Below are 20,442 nucleotides of genomic sequence, written 5' to 3'. Positions count from 1 at the left end.
TCATAACACAAAGAATTCTTTGTTCTCTTATTTTTTTAAAAGATTTATTTTCATGTGCATTGGTGTTTTGTCTACACATGTCTGTATGAAGATGCCAGATTCTTTAGAACTGGAATTACAGACAGTTGTAAGCTATCATGTGGGTGCTGGGAATTGAGCCTGGGTCCTCTGGAAGAGCAGCCAGTGCTCTTAACCACTAAGCCATCTCCCCAGGCCTGCTTCTCTTATTTTTTGAGACAATATCAGTATGTGGCTTCAAACTCACTATGCAGCCTAGGCAGCCTTCAAATCCACAACAGTCCTCTAGTCTCAGCATCCTAAGTACTGAGGTTATAGGCATGCGTGGACCTCTCTCAGGAAAAAAATAAACTCTTTAGAGAAGCAAGGTCCTCTACTTGATGTGATGACTAGCTCTGGGCAGTTCATCAAGATGAACAGGACTTCAGAAAGAAGCACTGATTCCTGGCTTCCATCTACCAGGGCAGAATCCACCCTGCCATCTCTTAGATTTGAAAACTTCGGAGACTGACCCTCAATCCTACATCAATGGATGGCACGTGCGAGGGGCTAAGGTTTGGTACAGGAATACAGATTTAATCTGAGGAAAGCTTTGGGGTAAACGTAAGAAATCCCTAGTAATAAATGCACCACATACCCAGAGACAGGATGGTGACATAGGCAGGCCGGTCAGAGCGCAGCAGCGAATGCTCACGAGCCTTGTTGAGGGAGGTCTCCTTGTCAAACACGCCCTTCACCGGCCCCACCACAGACTCGAAGCCATGCATGCGAAAGGTGAATGCCTTATGGGGTTGGCTATACCTGTAACGTTCCTACCAAGAAAAAAGGCAGAAAACTGCCATGTCAGAATTAGTGGGCTTCTTTCTAGCACTCCCTTGAAATAGACGGATCAAATGAGATTAAAATAAAGAGGAAACAAGCAATCCCACAAAGAACTATGACCCAACCACAGTAGAAAAAAGACAGTTCTTAGAGATGGTCACCCAGGAAATGGCAAGGAAGCAAAATGCATTTTGCTACCTCGAAGAAAACACGGTCAAAAAATTTTCTTTCCCTTTTACCAAATTAGTTCTAGCCCAACAAGCAGCCTCAACCAATGGACTATCTGAGCTGAAGAACATGAACCCCCAAGAAGATGAGATCAAGGAAAGTTGGGCTCAGTGCATCTGTCTATACAGCTTCTAAAGAGCTTACCTGCTCTTGAAAAACCCGTTTCTCTTCTCCTGTGCTAGGCCGCACCACATAGTCAGTTCTTCTGGAACATAAAGAATTCTACATCATCTCTGAGAGCAAGAACGGTCACAGACCATCGGCCCTTTCTCAGTACCTAGAACTATTCCCTTGGCTACATGGGAAAATGGTCCTTCTAAAGTCCTTGACTCCTGTTCAGTCTACTCTCCAGCTCTTACACAGAAGTCCTGCTGATTTTCCCCACATTCTTAGGATCCTCAAGTGTTTGGAATAAACAGAAAGAGGGTGGCATCTTTACCTACTGTTTTCAGTATTGCTGAAAAGTCAGCTCAATTTAACAACAAAAATGTCATTTTTGGAGGAACAAAGCATTTCAAGTATCTGATGACAAGAGTGGTATTTCTGCCTTCCAAAGGACCTAGAACTTGAGTTCTAAATTCGTTACGTGAATGTATGTGTGTATATGTACGTATGCATATATGTATATATGTAGGGCTACAGTAAGGATGGGCCTCTGAACAGGCAGGAATTAGGACCATGAGATGACTTAGCCTGAAGAGCACAGTACTAGAAGTCAAAGAATCTGAACTCTAGCCAGGGTCCCGACACCACCTTTAGCAAGTCATCGGACTTCATGGCTTTCTTTTTATAAGTCAAATGAGGAACTTGAATTAGATTAATCATTCTCAAGTGGAAATCAGGAAGGTAGGTACACAAGGAAACTGCCCACCTACAGGGCAGCTCATCTAACTTTAGATGACTGCAGTCAGAGCCATCCTTACTGAGAAGCCTATGTGCCCTCCTCAAGCATGCTGAGGCACGAGTCAGTGGACTTCTAGGGTCTCTAAGGTCCACTACAGCTCAAACACACTAAAGAAGCCAGCAGATCCACAGCAGTAACGTTAAGTCATGGCTTTGTGGGAAACACCCACCACAAGAATATACTCACACTCGAGGGACAGGCGTCATGGCATCTGAGCCGTCTTCATTTTCCTGCTGAAGAAAGGGAAGACATTACCAGGTCCACGAGCTAGATGATTTTTACTAGCTTAAGGGCTCTAAAATCCTAAGTCATGAAAAAGTCCTCGACATACCTTACAGAAGGTCTGATCTTTGGTTTCTAACCACAGGTGGAAGAGAGCAGCTAATTCCTTTTCACTATCTTGAAACTGACCTGTGAGGTGGTGGGGGTACACAAAAGAAAAAAGCAAGACATTTAAACTATTATTCAGAATCCTGCCTTCTCTTCACCAGCTCTATCTATGCCAGAAAGAAACCTGTCACTGGTCCTTCCCACATGCTCATGCCACCACTTCCCTGCCTGGACGACTGCCCAGGATGTCATTTTTCAGATCTTTTATTCAACAAGTATTTACAGAGTAGTCACTGTGCACCAGGTATTTGGATGAAGCTGAGACCATGGAATGAATTCATTCTCTGCCCTTCAGAGAAGTCACGTCAAGTGAGTAATGTTGTGGAATATTTGTACACTGTGTGAAGGTGTATTGCTGTGATTGGTGTAATAGAGAGCTGAATGGCCAATAGCTAGGCAAGAGGTATAGGCAGGACTTCCAGAGACAGAGAGGACTCTGGGAAGAAGAAAGGGAGAAGAGACACCAGGAGATGCGGAGCAAGTAAGATATGCAGGAGAGATACAAGCCACATAGCAGAACATAGATTAATAAAAATGGGTTAATTTAAGTTAAAAGAGTTAGTTAGGAACAAGCCTAAGCTATAGGCCAAGCTTTCATAATTAATAAGAAGTCTCCGTGTCATTATTTGGGAGCTGGCAAGTGGGACAGAAAAAGACTCACATAAACAAAATCAATTCTACGGGAGGTTTACATTTGGGAAGGATCCTATTCTTGTAGGTGAAAAAAATGCTCTCTTCACACTGGCACAGCAGTAAGAAGACCTAAGGCAAGAAGAAGCTCAACTCTGCGACTGCCTAGAAAGACTAAACTACTTCCTCTGTGACCTCTTCTTCTGTCACTTTATTCAGACTCCTACTGAGGCATCTGCCTCACGGTGGTACCTAAATCTCTTGCACAGGCTGGAACCACCACAGAGTCAGTACCACACAAGTGGACTGTGTCAGAATGCAGCTCCACTTCTAAAAGCTAGAAAAGCATGCTCACCAGGATGCTTACCTTTCTTTTCACTAGTCAACTCCCAACAGCACTAACACCACTATACCCACCTCTGGGCTCTCTCTTCCCTACAACACCCTCCTTGCCGCTCACTGTGTCTCTCCAAAAGCTATTCATAATCAGTCAATCAATCAATAATTGAATGTTCCTTCCCTGAACCCCAGGTTTTGTTTGCTATAAACTGACTTCCAGGTTCCAAACCCTGGGGATGCTGTCTACTCATCCTTTTGTAGCTCTGCCCTAGGGTCAAAGGTTAAAGGTTAGTTCTTCCTCCACCCCACAACTGGTTTTAGACATTTGTTCCCAGTTCTGCTAAAAAACAAAAAAGTAAATAAAAACAAAACAAAAGTCTATTCCAAAACAGAGTGCCTAGAAATAAATGCATACATATATAGTAAGTGAATTTATTTTGGGCAAGGTTGCCAAACACTATGAAATAAGGCAGGGACAGTATCTTAAAAAAAAAAAAGGCCAGGCGGCGGCGGTGGTGCACACCTTTAATCCCAGCACTCAGGAGGCGGAGGCAGGTAGATCTCTGTGAGTTCGAGGCCAGCCTGGTCTACAGAGCAAGTTCCAGGACAGGCACCAAAACTACACAGAGAAACCCTGTCTCGAAAAACAAAAAACAAAAAACAAAAAACAAAAACAAAAAACCAACAAAAGAAAATTGAAATCAAGATCTCACAAAGTTGAGTCACCCCCTCCAATTCCAGTACTTGAGAGGTGGGTCAGTTCAAGGCCATCCTAGCTACACAATTAGTTAAAAGGCCAGCCTGGGCTTATAAGGTCCTGCCCTCAAAACCAAAGCACAAAGATCTCAATGATCTGATCTGCACTCTGAGCTCTGCATCATGCCCAATGACCATAATCAACCATGAACTGCTGAATCTCCATCTTTCTAGTGAGGCAACTGATGACTGCCAGAGAAACAAGGGGAGGGCGGGCAGAGGACACCACACTAGGCAGAAAATAGAACTACCCCGGCCATCACAGCTCTCACTGGTCAGTTTCACACACTCCCGTCTCCAGACCTCCTTCCTTCTCACTTAGCACAGACATGAGCCCGCTGTTGAGAGCCCGACCTCCTTCCCGCCTACCATCACAAGAGCAGTTCCCTTCTCAGAAATGCTATGACACACTGTCCCTCCTCACCTGGATTTCCCAACCCTCCTCTCCAATAATTCTTCCCATCACTGTTTCCTCTCATTTAAAAAAAAAAAAAAAAAGGAAAGCCGGGCGGTGGTGGCGCACGCCTTTAATCCCAGCACTCGGGAGGCAGAGCCAGGCGGATCTCTGTGAGTTCGAGGCCAGCCTGGGCTACCAAGTGAGTTCCAGGAAAGGCGCAAAGCTACACAGAGAAACCCTTTCTCGGAAAAAAAAAAAAAAAAAAAAAAAAGGAAAGAAAGAGAGAAAAAGAAGAAAAAAAAAAGCCTCCTGGGGGCTTATAATACTTACCAAGCAATTTCCACTGCTGAGTTTTCTCTTTGAATTCAACAAATGGAGAGAAACTAGAAGGAACCGCTGCAAGAAATGGATTATATGAACAAAATATACATTAAGACATACATGTAAGAGAGTGTTAGCCTCAGAATGGCCTGAGCTCTAGGAGAGCTTCTGAGTATTTTTTTGGTGTGTCAAGAAAGGAGAAAAAGGATGTGTCTGATGCAAATGCACTATTGCACAAATGAGCAGCTACAGTTTACTGCAAGAATTCTTTAAACAAAGGAAGGAAAACGATAAAACCTCACAGAAAAGAAAGACCTCACCTCGGCTTTCTCCAGCAAGATACTGCAGAGCAGGCAACACCAACTCGGCCCAGTTGGGGGCAGCAGAGAACCAGCTGTTGAGGGAGCTGGATGGAGAAGACTGCCAGTCCAAAACGCGATCCTCCAGCTGAGGGAGGCAAAGATGAAACCCAAGTTTCTCTTTACATCAACAATTCCAGGATGTGCCAGAGCAGCAGGGCATGTACATGGTTCGTCAAATGTCCAGTGTAAGTTAACTGCAGTACTGTAGGAGGGTCCAGCTGAATTCTACTTCCCACCAGTACTGGTCAGCTTTGTCAAGTTGACACAAGCTAGTCATCTGGGAAGAGAGCGCCTTCCTTGAGGGACAGCCTCTATCTGACTTCAGTGGGCAAATTTGTGAGGCATTCTCTTGCTTAATAATTGGTGTGGGAGGTCCTGGCCCACTAGGGATAGCCCACACCTGGGCAGGTGGTCCTGGGTGGTAGAGAGAGCAAGCTGAGTAAGGCATGGGAAGCCAGCCAGTAAGCAGCATTCCTCCTTTAACTGCCTTGACTTCCCTTCCTGATGGACTGTTCGCTGAAATAAACCCTTCCCTCCTCAAATTGCTCTGTCCATGATCTCTATCACAGCAACAGAAAGGAAGCAGAACCGGAAGCTAGAGACCACTCAAGAGCCAGCAAGTGTCAAACGTTAACACCTAAACTCTTACCATAGGAAGGCTAGCCTGACTCTCCAGCAAGATCTCTAACAGAAGAGAGAAAAAACTGGAAAATCGTTCACTGATTCCAAGGCAAGGCTTGATGTCTTCCAGGGGCCTAACAAGGAGGGAAGAAAATATGTTTGATGTCTGGGCACCACACAGTACAAGGGGAATCCCAACTACTCCAAGCTGTCCTCTGACTTCCATATATACAACATATACACATGCACCTGCACACACACACACACACACACACACACACACACACACACACACACAAATGTTACAAAGTGTTTTTTTTTCCTTCAATGTAGGAAAAATCAAAATGACCAAGAACACATACCAGATTGGTTCAGGTCCCCTAAGCCTCCTTATAAGCACAAGAACTCAAGAGCTTAAGAAAAGAGAACATGGGGCCGAGCAGTGGTGGCGCATGCCTTTAATCCCAGCACTCGGGAGGCAGAGGCCCATGGATCTTTGTGAGTTCAAGGCCAGCCTGGTCTACAGAGTGAGATCCAGGAAAGGCGCAAAGCTACACAGAGAAACCCTGTCTCAAAAAACCAAAAATAATAATAATAATAATAATAATAAAAGAAAAGAGAACATGGTACATTCTCCCAGCAAGATCCCATGGCAGAGTACACACAGCTCACACAAGTCCCAAGAATGGACTCAGCCTGTCTTACCTCCCTCCCTCCCAGCACAGCCCGTTATCTCTGTGCCCCACTCACTCTTCCTTGATAGACGATATTGCCAGTGGAGAGGGGGCCTGTGAGAGAGCTGGGACCCCTTCAGTATTGCTTAGAGGCTCAGCCAGATCCTCTGCCTCAGATTTAATCAACTTTATTTTCTTCTTCTTCTCTTTTTCCTTCACCTTTTTTTTAAGAACAGCCAAATCATATAAGGCTAGGAAGAAGGAAAAAAAAAAAAAAAACACAACTCACAAAACTGCATTATGTGCTTAAGGGAAGATCCTTGTCTGTGTATCCTGCATAATGGGCATTAACAGCTTAGACGCAAGATTGTAAAACATCTGTAGCGAACTTCTGCCCTCCGGGGTTCTCCCATTGTGCTGTAAGCCTGTATTTAAGACCTCCTCCCTCCTTCAATAAACAGCATTTGGCATAAAAAAAAAAAAAAAAAAAAAAAAAACCTGCATTATGAAGTGAGAAGTCTTACCTACATTCGCTTTCCCAAAGCCTGTCAAAGACTCAGTAATAAGACACTTAGATTTTTTTGAAAACCAAACTCAGTACATGATTTATAATTTTAACATCTAATGATATGCTGTGCTGATTTGGTTTGATTTCATTTTATTTCAGTATCCATGTGTATGGTACATGTGTATGTATAAGCATGTTCATGTGCATACATACATGCACATAGAGCATCTTCCTCAATCACTCTCCACTTTGTTTACTGGAGCAGCGTCTCTCTAGTCTAGCCAGTCCACTTGCCCAGGAGATCCCCTCTCGGCCTCCAGAGTACTGGGATTACAGCAGGCTGTGACACTTACCCAGCTCTTACATGGGTGCTGGGGATATAAACTCAGGTCTTCACACTCACACTCAAGTACTGTATCCACTGAGCCCTCTCCCCACACCCTGCTGTGCTAATTTCAAATTCAGAGGGCAATTACAAAACAAAAGTGGCTGGACGGTGGTGGCGCACGCCTTTAATCCCAGCACTTGGGAGGCAGAGCCAGGCGGATCTCTGTGAGTTCGAGGCCAGCCTGGGCTACCAAGTGAGTTCCAGGAAAGGCACCAAAGCTACACAGAGAAACCCTGTCTCGAAAAAAAAAACAAAAAAACCCAAAAGTGGTCAGCATAAAGGAAGCTATGGTTCTACTTATTTTCGTCACATACAGACAGTGTGCCATACAATAATAGCCTAAGTCGGGTGAAGGGATCCAAGAGGAAACCCATAGTCTTTTACCTGCTAGAGAGCCCTTCCTGCCGGCATTTACTCGAGTCATGATGTCACTGAGGGTCAGGTCCCCTGTCAAAAGGTCTGGGTGATCCTAGATACAACATCAGAGATCTGGTTATAGAAGTCCAAAAAAGAACCCCAAATTGATGGCAACTGTGCCAATTTACCTAACAGATACAGTACTTCAGGGACACCTGAGGTAATCATGTTGAGGCACAGAAAAACCTGGCTCCCCTTTCTGCTATAGGGCAGCTCCAGTTCATAAAGCCCTTCTGCATTCTTAGTTCACATGCTCATCAGATAGTTTTAATACTACTATGGTTTACAAGTCTGAAAATAAGATTATGAGGACTCAAGAGGTCTGCTTGCTGTCAGTATAAGCGAAGAAGACAGAAAGAACTCAGTTCTCCCTCCCTGACCTTCCCACTTCACCCCTCTGCCTCAGACAGCGTCTTCGCCACCTTGGTGTGCTTTCACAATGACATGGGCATGGAGGCACAACAAAAGGGAGGAGCTCCAGCTTTCACTCTTGGCGCTGCCAGGCATCAGCTGCAGGACCAAGGATAAACTCAGCCTCTGGGAATGAGAGGCGATCATGACTCATTCTCACACCAGTGTAACCACAAAGACTAAAGGAAGTTCACTGTCAACCATGCCTTGCAAAGCCAAAGCACCTGATTGGCCTCTCTCACACCTCTGATGCTAAGTAGCCTGTCTTGCTGCTCCAGTCTCTGACAATGACAACAAAATAGCACAATGCAGGTAGTGACTACCACTGTCTCAGGACAGACAAACCAAAAGCATGAGACTGAAAATTATGAATGGCCACTGCCACCGCAATCTTACTGGTTGATGTTTCCGCTTCTCATGGTGCTTCTTTAACATTATCTTCAGGTCACTGTCACCCAGCTCTATTTTATCTGAAAGTAAATGAACCAAACCACATGGACTAGATCATTCACTACGATGGTGCTCTAACTTAAATCTGCTTAGTCAGACAGTCAAAAGCAAGCTACTTCTGATTCTGTGTAGTATAAGCAGAAAAGTCTTCACCCAGTTTCAGAATCAGTATTCCATCATTTCTCTATACACTGCCCAATAAGTGACTTCAATTATGTAGCAGACCCATAAGCATACTCAAGAGGCTTGGCATTCTCCGGTTTCCTATTCCAAATTCAAGTTGTCTTTACAGCCTAGGGAGTTGCTATGGGTCTGACTGCACATTCTATTGCTAGTTCAAGCAAGATTATGCTTTTTTAGCCCAAAATAGCACCTGATCAGCTCCTGAGGACAATTTCAAAATAAAGGAAAGCAGGGAAGCCTACCTCTAGATGGTAACAGTACTACGTGGTCCCACACTTCTCCAAATCTCACTTCTAAGCAGCAGTGCTGTTTCCTGTCCCCACCTCCCTAAGGGGCTCTCACTTTCTACACCATGATGTCTTGGAACTGCAGTAGCATCAGCTCAGTTCTCACCTGCAGTTTTCATATCCGTAGTGGAAAGCGTGGGCACCACCCTCAGGGGCACCGCAGGACTAGGAGAACGTGCTGGAGAGCTTGGAAGCCATGAGCTGAGATCTTCAAAAGAAAATTTTTCTTGTAAATCCAACGTGGCTGTGGACTCCAATAGGGGAGATTGGGTAAGTGGCCATTTGGGTTGAACAGGGCTAAGCCAACAACATGGAGGCCAGGGTTCCACATTCCTTTCTGACCCTTCCCCAGATGAGCTGGAGCACACTTAGGTCATTTAAACGGCTCTTCCAGGAGAGAGACTTCAACAGAGTGATGGGGTCGCATTGCAGCAGGCCAACAGTCACTACTACTCTCCTGTAAGGGGAAAAGCAGTTCTCTCAAGTGGCACAATGGGACCAGAGGAAAGACCCTGTCCTGCAGGGATCTGTCCAAGATGTTCTCATCTAACCTAAGTGCCACAGGAGCACCGGAGTAAAGAGGGCATGTAGTCACTCTTCAACACAATGTCTCAGCAACTCAACCACCAAGAGCTGGTGAGTCCCTCTCCACCCCCACACGGCTCCTTTATTGGGAAATACATGGCTACCACTGGCTCCAGTACCCTGGGCTCCCAGAAGGACCCAAAGACACTCACCCTCTTCGTCAGAGGACAGGGCGGTGTCACCACACTCCTCCTTCACCTCCCGCAAGACCTTCAAGTATCGCTGCTGGGTCCGCCACTCCCGCTCCTCGGGGCTTCGGGATGGTGAATGGCGCTTGTGGCGAAAGGGAAGAGCCGGGCCACTCCTGCGAGCCATCTCCAACAAATCCTATCAGGATACCGGATGAGGGGCCAGGTCATCATCAAATCTTACTCTTTGGATAGTCTGCAAGCCCATGTTTCTATTCTCTTCAATGTTAAAAAAGCCTAAGTCTCACTCCTCCAAACAACCAAGAAATATACCATAATTGATCATGTATAAAGAAAAAGTATCTAAATTGCTTAGTTTGATCACTCATGACATGAAGAAACAAAATCTGAAATTCCCTGAGGTCAGTACAACAGCACAGGGGAGACAGCTGCCCTGCATCTGCGGCAGAGACTGAGGCCCAAGTACAGGAACACGTGGAAAATACTTGATAAAACCACTCGGTCTACACAGATGAGCTTCGTGGTAAACCGAAGTTTGTTTACAATGGTGCCTTATCCCAAAACATATATGCAAAGATTCCAGAACTCTGACAAAAATCTGAAATTCAAAATACTTCTGGTTGTACCTTGCCAGGCGGTGGTGGCACACGCCTTTAAACCCAGCACTTGGGAGGCAGAGGCAGATGGATCTGTGAGTTCAAGACGAGCATCAACTACAGAGCTAGTTCTAGAACAGCCAGGGCTCTACACACACACACATACACACACACACACACACACACACACACACAAATTAACTTACCCCCGCCCCCCCAAAAAAAATTAAATTTAAAAAAAGGAAAAAAGAAACACTCAACTAGAATGACATGGCAAAAAATACCCAATTTTGTGTTGACCTGCTTCACTCAGAATTAAACTAAACACCAAGTATCTCTATACTAAATCTCAAGGAACAATTTAAAGAAATTGTAACAGGGCCAGCGAGATGGCTCAGAAGGTAAAGACACTTGCCACCAAGCCTGACAAGTTTGATCACTGGACCTAGCCACATGACAGAAGAGAACAGAGTCCAGGAAGTTGCCCACTAAGTGCCACACATGCTCTGTAGCACACCCACACCCACACATAAGCACACTCTTGCACACAAATTAAGGAAATAAAAATGTAATAAAGTTAAGAACTCCTAATAACTCTGCCTCAGAGAATTATTATCAAACTGGAAGGGATCATGAGGCTACCAAATTCTGTGACAGAGGCCAGTATATACTTGTATATGGATTCCAAAAGCATCCTAGATATCCTCAATAGCTCATGATGAGTGTGGATCCCTTTGCTTTTCTTTGTAAATACTGATTCGAGGAAGTACTTTGTTTTTCATGTTTCAACATCTCTGAAATCTAAACAATTGCTCCTACCAGAATAAGGGAAAGCCCAACTTTTGGTACTGGTTCTTTTGGCTTTTGCATCAGAACCACTATTTGATGTTATGATGCTTGCCAGGTCACTGGCCACGTTGCAGACCTAGTTCTGAGCATTACTTACACTTCTGGAAGCAAGAATCTGTTTTAGCAGCCGATGGAAATACTGCTGTTGGGAGTTGAGATACCGCTTGTACTGTGACTTGAAGCAGAGCTGACGATACTTGACCACCTCAGGGTTAAAGTGTCCATCTTAAAAACACAGGTACAACTGTATGCATCAGTCCACACATATGGAATGAGTACACAAGAGATGTGGTTGTAGCACAGAAAGAAAAAAATGACTAGGAGAATCAAGAGAGACCCAAAAATAAATGAATGGTAAAAAACAATGACAGCTCAATTAAGTAAGGCTAGAAACCATAGTAACCACAGCAACACAATTATCTTCAGCAAAACTAGAAGTGAAATACAGCATCAGTCAGAGAAATACACAGAAATCTGTCTCCGCCTCCATAACTTGTCTGTATACTTACCACACAAGCATACGCTGTGGGGGAAGCACAGCAGCACTGCCCACTTAACATAAGGGCTCTTACGTACCCTCTAAATCCTGCCAGGGAACCTACTCCATTTTGCATGAGGGAAGACAGTGTCCTCCCACCAGAGACCTGAGCCATAGTGAAATAGAACATTACCAACCAAAGGAGAACTTGTTCTTAAACTAATAACCCATCAAAGAAAAGCAGCTGTGTAGAGTGGTGTGCCTATCACCCCAGCTATTTGGAAGGCCAGGTAAGAGGATTGTCCAGGTTAGGGCCACTCTGAACAACAAAGTGAGGACTATTTCTTACAAAAATAAAGAGGCTTGGGCTGCAGAGCAATAGCATATGCATGTGAGAATTCAATCTCCAATACCACCCGTTAAAAAAAAAATAAAATGAGCTAGGCGGTAGTGGTGCACACCTTAAATCCCAGCACTTGGGAGGCAGAGGCAGGTAGGTGATCACTGTGACTTTGAGGCCAGCATGATCTCCACAGAGAGTTCCTGGCTAGGCCAGCCAGGACTACATAGTAAGAAAGATCTTGCCTTAAAAAAAAAAAAAAAAAAAGGTAGCAGACACCACTTAACTAAACGACCACAAGTGGCATTACCAATGATGGAAAACTGATACCATGTTCCTCTCAAATGGTATAATGGGAAGGAAGGAAATTTCCCATTCTTACCAAAAGCATGTGACACAAACACAGTGTGAAGTAACAAGAAAACAAATTCCCAGAAAGTAGGACAGTGTACAACAAAAATGTGCTGGGCTCTTCAAAAAAGCCAGTGTCCAGAAAGCAAAAAAGAACCCTTCATACATAGAACTAAACAGGCACAAAATCAAAACACACTGCATGTTCCCTGAGTACTTTACGAATTTAAACAGCAACTTATAAAGACTTTCAAGAGTAGTTAAGAAAACAAAAGTGGCCAGGCAGTGGTGGTGCAAGCCTTTAATCACAGCACTTGGGAGGAAGAGGCAGGCAGATCTCTCTGAGTTCGAGGCCAGCCTGGTCTACAAAGCAAGTTCCAGGACAGCCAGGGCTACACAGTGAAACTCTGTCTTGAAAAACCAAAAAGAAAAGAAAAGCAAGGAATACTCTATATTATTCACTCAGTGTAAATGTTCTTACAGTCAGCTAACAGGACTGTTATGTAGGAGGGTGTCCTCTGTGAAAAGATGCACACACTGAGACAGAAGTGGTGGCTGTGTGTGAGATCCCAGGCACGCTAAAGCAAATGCACTGTGCTAAACTCAAAGGCAGCCCGGGCTACACAATGAGACCCCATCTTTAAAAGAGAAAGGTGGACATGGTGGTGAGATGTCATGCTTTTTTTTTTCCCCAAAAGTTTAAAAATTAGTCATAAAGATCTTTAGGATGCTGGAAATGTTTTATTTCTTATGACGGTTACACAACTAAGTTCTATTATGTATTTTCTATCATAAGTCAATACAATCCTATTTTTTAAAAAGAGCACAGGCAGCAAATAAATACATAAAACCACTCTCCTCAGAGGTCACATCAGTACTTGAAAATGAAGAAGAAAATGAAAGGCATGTATGCCTAAGTGAATGTGTACTCAACCCTATCAAAAACAACACACTGAGCTACAGACCTCGGAAGAGCTTCTGGGCAATGTGCAGAGGGTTTCCGAAGCGGAAGTTCTCCCCACTGAACAGGGCAAGGATGAGCTCATTCTGCTGCTCCACACTGTCTGTAGGAAACTGAGGCAGGAACTGCTGGAGATGTTCACGCTGAGAGTCACTTAGTACTTCCTGCCATGTGGAGAGGCTGACGACATCAAAGAATATCTCAGGCTAGGAGAATGTGGAGAAAAAGCAAGCAACAGATAAATATGCACTTAGTGTTTTGTGTCTGTGCAGCCAAATTCACAGAACATAAAATTTACCATTTTATCACTATTAGACACACAGTGAAGGAGTTGTAAGTATATTTACATTTCTTATGTAGCCATCATTACGATCCTCAAGTTTTTGTAAACAGACTAAAATTCTAATGATCTTGACTCAATTCTAAAAATCAGAGATTAGCTGCCTATGGTAGCACCTACCTGTAATCCTAGTACTTGGAAGGCAGAGGCAGGAGGATTATGAATTCAAGTCCAGCCTGAGCTGCATGGCAAGAACCTATCTCAAAACAAAACAAGAGTTTACTAAAGACAGCTTACAAACTACAACATAGCAGCACATAATCCAAAGGAAAATTATCCAAGAGAGAAGCCCACTTGGAAGCCATCTCTGCCAAGCAGGGTATGATGGCAGCCATGTGAATTCAACTTAAAATAAGATGAAAGAAAAAATTATTTGGGGCAGGAGAGATAGCTCAGAGGTTAAGAGCACTGGCTGTTCTTCTAGAGGACCTGAGTTTAATTCCCAGCAGCCACATGATGGTTCACAACATCTGTAATGAAATCTGGTGCCCTCTTCCAGCCTGCAGAGATGCAGGCAGAACATTGTATACATAATAAATAAAATTTAAAAAAATTATTTGGGAGAGGGGTATCTAAGAAGAGGTGACTAAAAAGACTAAAAAAAGAGAGGAAGTAGGATTGGCTTCCATTTTTTAATTAATACATATTTTATTTTACTTTGAGATATGTAGCCTTGACTGCCTGGAACTTGCTATGTAGACCAAACTGGCTTTGAACTCAAAGAGATACACCTGACTCTGCCTCCCAAGTGCTGGGATTAAAGGCATGCACCAAATCAGCATGGACTTCATGTCTAATTCACTCACTACACATTGGATGCATATGTACCAAATAATGAGCTTAACACACAGTTACAAAGTAGTTTAAGAACTGCTAGTGTTCAGAAGTACATAGCTCAAGAATGTCTACCCTAGATAATGTTAAGATAGTTAAAGGGATCGGAAAGGGGAAAAATATGCCGGAACAAGTTAGAACAATGTCACAGAAGCAACAGAATCAACAGCAAAGAAGAATAATTATCAATTGGGGAAAATGAAGAAGTAATGAATGAAAGAAAAATACATAGGAGCTTAAATGGCATTAATTCTGTACTACCCTAGGTGGTAACTACATAAGTTTTAGGACAGATGGAACCTATTGTTTTATGGTGGTTTCATTTTTAAGATGGTCTTCAATTAGTGAGTTCCAGTGATCTTTCTGCCTCAGCCCCTAAGTAGGTAAAAATACTGGTGAATGCCACTCACACCTACAGACATGCATGTTTTATCATTGTTTTATATATATATACATATATAAGTGTACCTATACACAGGTATTTGTTTATATACTCTTACCTGTGATTTTTTTTTTTTTTTTAATTAACAGCTTCAGGCAATGTTTGGCTGGACCAAGATGAGGAAAGGTTTGACAGTAGGCAGAGGGACACATAACCTTTTAGATAACTATGACTTTACTCCAACAACATAACAGAGCTATGGAAATTTAAGCAGGAAATGACAGGATAATTCAACCACCAAACACCCTTTCATGAATATATCCAATCACCTTAGACTCAATGTATTTTGCATTCAATTTTAGTTTTAGCATCTAACCACGTCTGGCATGAATCAGGTATGTAATAAAATAAGCATCTCATGATAGGATGAATGTCATAAAGAAATTTCCTTGAAAGAGTACACAAAGAAAACACAAATAATTAGTCAGCAGAATGTTTATCTACCGTGCACAAAGCCATGGGTTCTATTCTCAGTACCACATGAACCAAGCATGGTGGTATGCATCTATAATCCCAGTGCTTGGGAAATAGAAGGATCCCAAGTTCAAGGTCATCATCACCTACATGGTAAAGTCAAAGCTAACCTGGGCTATGAGAGAGGGAGAGAGAGCACAGGCAAACACTCTCTTAACAGTTGGTGGCCTCCTTACCAATGATGACAGTACATCTGAGCTGTGAAAGTAGTCAGGGCATGCTGATGTTCTACCCCAAGCCATATACTTCTCCTGAGTAGAAGGTTACCTTATGGACATATACAAGTCTGGGTTTCTTTAACGATTCACAACAGGGAAACCACTTGAAGGGAAACATAATTCTGCTCTTCAAATCGTCAATCTATTTTTCTAATTAGTGAAAATTATCTGTTATAATCGGGTTTACTTATATCATGCTAATACTATTCTGACTTGTTGATCAAACATGTAGACTACAGCTTATACTAACTACACTTGGAAAAAGCAGTAATGGAAAACTTGCTGAAATGCGGAAAACAAAACGGAGCAAGAAAGGCAGAGGTGCAGAGGAAAGGGTTCAGAAGGGGGGAGGGAAACGATTGCAACAATGTTATCACTCACATCCTCCAGAAGGTCTTCAGGCAGACTAACCCTGGTACCACCCAGAAGGCAGTCTTCCATGATCCGTGTACCATGACCATCTCCACAGGGACCCAGTTCTAGGGGATCTGTCAGCATGTGATCCAAGGAATCCATTGTTTCTTCTCCACAGGTATTTTACACAAAAATAAGCACCTGAGACAAAAAAGCAGAGATCCGGTTGATGCTAATATTCTATCTCAAATCTCTTGTTTTTTTTGTGTTTTTTTAAGGAAGGGTAGGGGCTCATTCTGGTTCCCAAAATGGCCTGGAATTCACTACGTAGCCCAGGCCAGCCTCAAACATGCAACAATCCCTCTGCCTCAGCATCCAAGCACCAGGATTACAGAGTGAGTCATCACCCCTGGCTCCAACCTCTTCTTACATCTCATCCTTTTCTCTAACCATGCTGCCTTCCTCCCTCCCCTCCAACACCCCATTCCACCGAGTTTTCAAGTCTTACCTTATAAGACTTCTCAAAATGCTTTTACAACAACTCCTAAATTCTTACGTTTCTTACACTTTCATTTTATAGAAGAGTAGGACTCAGCAACTGAGTGATGAAACAGACATGATGAATCAAGTGCAGAATCCCAGCACTTAGGAGGCTGAGGCAGGAGGATCACAAGTTCCAGGCCACATGAGGCCATATCAAAAAAAAATAAATGATGGATCACCGTCCATAACTACAAGTTCCAAGGTCAATAATCTATTAGAACATAATTTCTTTAGTAACCTCTGAATTGCTAGAAAGTTCACTATCCATGTGCAGAACTGGCAAGAGACCTCAATGGGTAAAACTGTGAGCCACACAAACCTGATGATCTGAGTTTGATCCCTAGGTCCCACCACAGAAGGAGATAACAAACTCCTGAAAGTCGTCCTCTGACCTCCGCAGGAATTCTGTGACATATCTGCACACTTACATACACATACATACATACATACATACGTGCACACACGCGCGCACACACACACACACACACACACACACAAATTCCCGAGGCTCCAATCACCAGACTGTTACAACCAGTTGTCAGTGGCCGTTCTGATCTTTAGATCCATGCAAATTAATGCAATTTTCTTCTTTCCTGTAATAACTGAACAGGGCTGGCCACCCTTTTTAGAAAACTAAATACAAGAACATATCTAGAGAGCATCTCCCACAGCTGGAATCAGGAGTGAAAACTGAGGCCACAGTGAACTCACCCTACATGGACTGGATCCATTCTTAATCCCTATTACCAACAAACAGACCAAAAAGCACTCAAAAAAAATCGAAAGATGAACTGGACTTAATCCAAACACTAGATTTCTACCTTTAGGTTGTCACTAATCTGTGACATCTTACCTCACCAGGTGTCAGGCTCCTTCCCTATAGGTAGGAGTTGAGCCAGGACCTCCCTACCATTATTCCCACTCTTGGGAGTCCTACAGTGAAGAACCTGCAGCTAAATGAGTTTACCTAACTTTGAAAATCCTTCCCACTTCCCAAGTTCTCAAAGAGCAGGCCTGTGATGTATCTAGAATGAAGCGCTTTTCTGCGAAATGACTTCAAGTTCTGAAAATATTTCAGACCTAGGAAAGATACAGTGTTACGCGGGCGAAACTGTGCGGTTCCCCAGGCAACCGTGCGATCACTACATCCTCAGCACAGTGAAACGCAGGCATCCTGAATGCATGTGGTGCCCAAATCACCGAGGGAGGTGAGACAGGAACAAGACACTTGCACTTAACAAAACTTCAAGACAAGGAGAAAAAAAAAAAAAAAGTAGAAGCAACCTGATGCTTAGAACAAAATCCTCTTAACACACGCGGCATAGACCAGCCCGCCGTCAGGACCTCATCTGACAGGTGCACCGTTTACACAACTCCCTCCTAAGCTCCTTCCAACGCCGACGGTTGGTTAGGCTAAACGTAGTATTAGCTAGTGACAGCCTCTGCCTCGCCACTCACTCCGCACAAGAACTCAGGATACGAAACGCGGGCGGCGACCAGCGAGCTGGAACCCCGGAAGCCGTGGATTTCTAAGTCTTGGGGTGTCCCGGACTTCCTCGCCGATCAGGAAGGCCTGGTCTCTGCACCTGGGCTAGCCTACCCTCCAGACCCTCGCGAGGCACCGGCCAGCGAGGCTCGCGGGGCCGCAGTCCCTGCCCGCCAGCCCCACCTGCGCGCCGCGGCCCCGCCCCTCCCCCACCCGCCCTCCCCCCAACCCTCGCCCACCCGGCTGCCGCAGGCCCACGCGTGGGGCTCGCCGCGTGCCTACGGGGACGGGGATCGCGGAGCCCCACTTCTTCCCTTCGCCCCGGCTCCTTCCCTTCACCCGGCACCCTCCAATCCCCGACGCCTGGGCGCCCCCCCTCCCTCACCTCAGCCCTGTCCGCGGGTCTCACCCGCTGGCTCGTCCGGCCGCGGGCTCCCGGACGCGCTCGCTCCCGCAAGGCCTCTGGGTGCGCGCACGCTCCGGGCTCCGGCAGCGGAAGGGGCGGGACCTGTGGGGCGTAACCTGAAAGGCGGGGCGGGGCGTGGTGAGCAGGACGGGCTGGGGTGGAGCCTGAGGCAGCACCTGAGCAGCTCCGCACCGGTCCCGCACGTCCCTCCCACCGGCTCTCATCCTTTCCACCCTTTCGCTGGCTGCTAAACAAGAGCACAGCACGACCAGGCGCCGTGCTAACCGCTTGGGTGACAAAATTTCTCCTCGGAGACGCAACACATGGGGATCCCATGCCACCGAAGTCCAACGTGGCGAGCCAATGAGTCTTCCTGGGATTACTTACAGGAGTATGGGTGAGGGGGTTTCTTATAAGAGCAGAAATGACTCAAAGGCTGCTGCAGAGCCGGGTGGTGGTGGCGCACGCCTTTAGTCCCAGCACTCGGGAGGCAGAGCCAGGCGGATCTCTGTGAGTTCGAGGCCAGCCTGAGCTACAGAGTGAGTTCCAGGAAAGGCGCAAAGCTACACAGAGAAACCCTGTCTCGAAAAACCAAAAAAAAAAAAAAAAAAAAAAAGGCTGCTGCATCACCAACGCCCACCCCAGCATGCGTGACAGCTCACACAGCTGGGAACCTGGAACACACTGCATAGCCTACAGGCAGCTCAACATGTTGGAGAGGGTCTTTTCCAGGTGACTCAGTTGGTCTAAACCTCTTCCTGGTGAGCTCGGCTGGTTTCTGCTTCTTCCAGGCAGCTGGGCTGGTCTCGGAGTCTTTGCAGTATTTTCCCTCTCAGAGTCCTCTTTGCAGCTCAGCTTCCTTCCATCGGAGGGGAATATGGTCAGTTTCAGGGACTTCCTGAAGCTATTTTGAGTTGTTTACTTTCCTGCTTAAAGAACTACCTGCAGGAGGAGAGAACTCTTACAACACCACTACTCTATCCAGAATGCTTTGCTGAGGCCACCAGAGAGTGGAGGAACTCTTGTAGTCTTGAAGGTTGACCAAGTAAAACAACCACCCTAGCTGGAGAAGTATAAACATGGAAAACTTACTCTTCTTACTCATTATCACGGCCCCTTTTCTCTAACTGCATCTTATTTAGAAATGTCATCTTCTCAAGTACCCCCCAGTTCTGCCCTCTGGTCCTGGGTAGACTACATAGACTATCCATGATTATTTCAGTTTAATAGACATATCAGAGCAGTGAGACATGCCAAGCTGATGTCCTTCCGTTGATGGAAAATAGTGCTTTCCAAATAAAGCTAAATCTTTGTGCCCCTACTGGCTCCACAGATGTCCTTAGATCCTGTTAGAGTTAGAAACCAGGTATGAATTGATGAACTATGAAACGTACGTATGAATGAAATAAACACTATGAAAACCAAGTATGAAGCATCACTCTGCATGACCAGACGGGAGAGCATCAATACATTACTACTTTGGTCCAACTTTGTTTTTAGAGCAGTGTTAGGGTCACTGCAAAATTTAACAAAGCATAGGTTTGCCATAAATTCCCTGCCCCCTACCACACACACACACAGGTGAAATACGTTTTTTTTTTTATAGTTGATGAGTCTATGCTGATGAATATGTGTGATAATTGTTTCAGTGCCCACCCCCAAATTAATCTATGCCCACCTACTCCTCCTTACTTCTCTACTTCCAGCAACCATTGATCTTTTAACTTTCTCCATCATTTTGCCTTCAAGCTTGCCATCCTCCTGCCTTAGACTTCTGAGTACTAGCATTACCACTTTGTGCCACCACAAAGGTTGAGATCAAGTCTTCTTTTCCCAACCAGACAGTAAATAATATGGTTTGGGTTTTGGTGGTGGGTTTCAGATGCAGGCACTCTGCCTCTGAGCCACACCCCAAAGTCTTGTATTGTTT

At 44.8% G+C, this 20,442-nt stretch overlaps 1 protein-coding gene across 9 annotated transcripts in view; it reads right to left on the bottom strand.

The window, feature by feature from the left end:
- Nfrkb (nuclear factor related to kappaB binding protein) overlaps nucleotides 1-18,595 on the bottom strand; it is a 35,025-nt gene extending 16,430 nt beyond the window's left edge. Inside the window, exons 1-16 of one of the 9 annotated variants that reach the window (XM_059267565.1) lie at nucleotides 18,492-18,595; nucleotides 16,105-16,278; nucleotides 13,420-13,621; nucleotides 11,383-11,510; nucleotides 9,844-10,018; nucleotides 9,213-9,350; nucleotides 8,583-8,656; nucleotides 7,743-7,827; nucleotides 6,539-6,713; nucleotides 5,817-5,922; nucleotides 5,126-5,252; nucleotides 4,815-4,880; nucleotides 2,304-2,383; nucleotides 2,159-2,205; nucleotides 1,213-1,273; nucleotides 656-830 (exon numbers count right to left, since the gene is read on the bottom strand). In XM_059267565.1, the coding sequence (XP_059123548.1) occupies nucleotides 656-830; nucleotides 1,213-1,273; nucleotides 2,159-2,205; nucleotides 2,304-2,383; nucleotides 4,815-4,880; nucleotides 5,126-5,252; nucleotides 5,817-5,922; nucleotides 6,539-6,713; nucleotides 7,743-7,827; nucleotides 8,583-8,656; nucleotides 9,213-9,350; nucleotides 9,844-10,018; nucleotides 11,383-11,510; nucleotides 13,420-13,621; nucleotides 16,105-16,239 (1,774 nt within the window). In that variant the 5' untranslated portion in view covers nucleotides 16,240-16,278; nucleotides 18,492-18,595. Of the gene's footprint in view, nucleotides 1-655; nucleotides 831-1,212; nucleotides 1,274-2,158; nucleotides 2,206-2,303; nucleotides 2,384-4,814; nucleotides 4,881-5,125; nucleotides 5,253-5,816; nucleotides 5,923-6,538; nucleotides 6,714-7,742; nucleotides 7,828-8,582; nucleotides 8,657-9,212; nucleotides 9,351-9,843; nucleotides 10,019-11,382; nucleotides 11,511-13,419; nucleotides 13,622-16,104; nucleotides 16,279-18,078; nucleotides 18,273-18,491 lie in introns of those variants that run through there. The other 8 variants (XM_059267569.1, XM_059267568.1, XM_059267571.1 and 5 more) reach the window with 8 other exon arrangements.
- Nucleotides 18,596-20,442: the final 1,847 nt, after the last annotated feature.

This window comes from Peromyscus eremicus, chromosome 7, assembly GCF_949786415.1.
Source record: "Peromyscus eremicus chromosome 7, PerEre_H2_v1, whole genome shotgun sequence".
NCBI lineage: Eukaryota > Metazoa > Chordata > Mammalia > Rodentia > Cricetidae > Peromyscus > Peromyscus eremicus.
The sequence above is the reverse complement of the archived record's forward strand: the minus strand, read 5'-3'. Positions and strand labels throughout refer to the sequence as shown.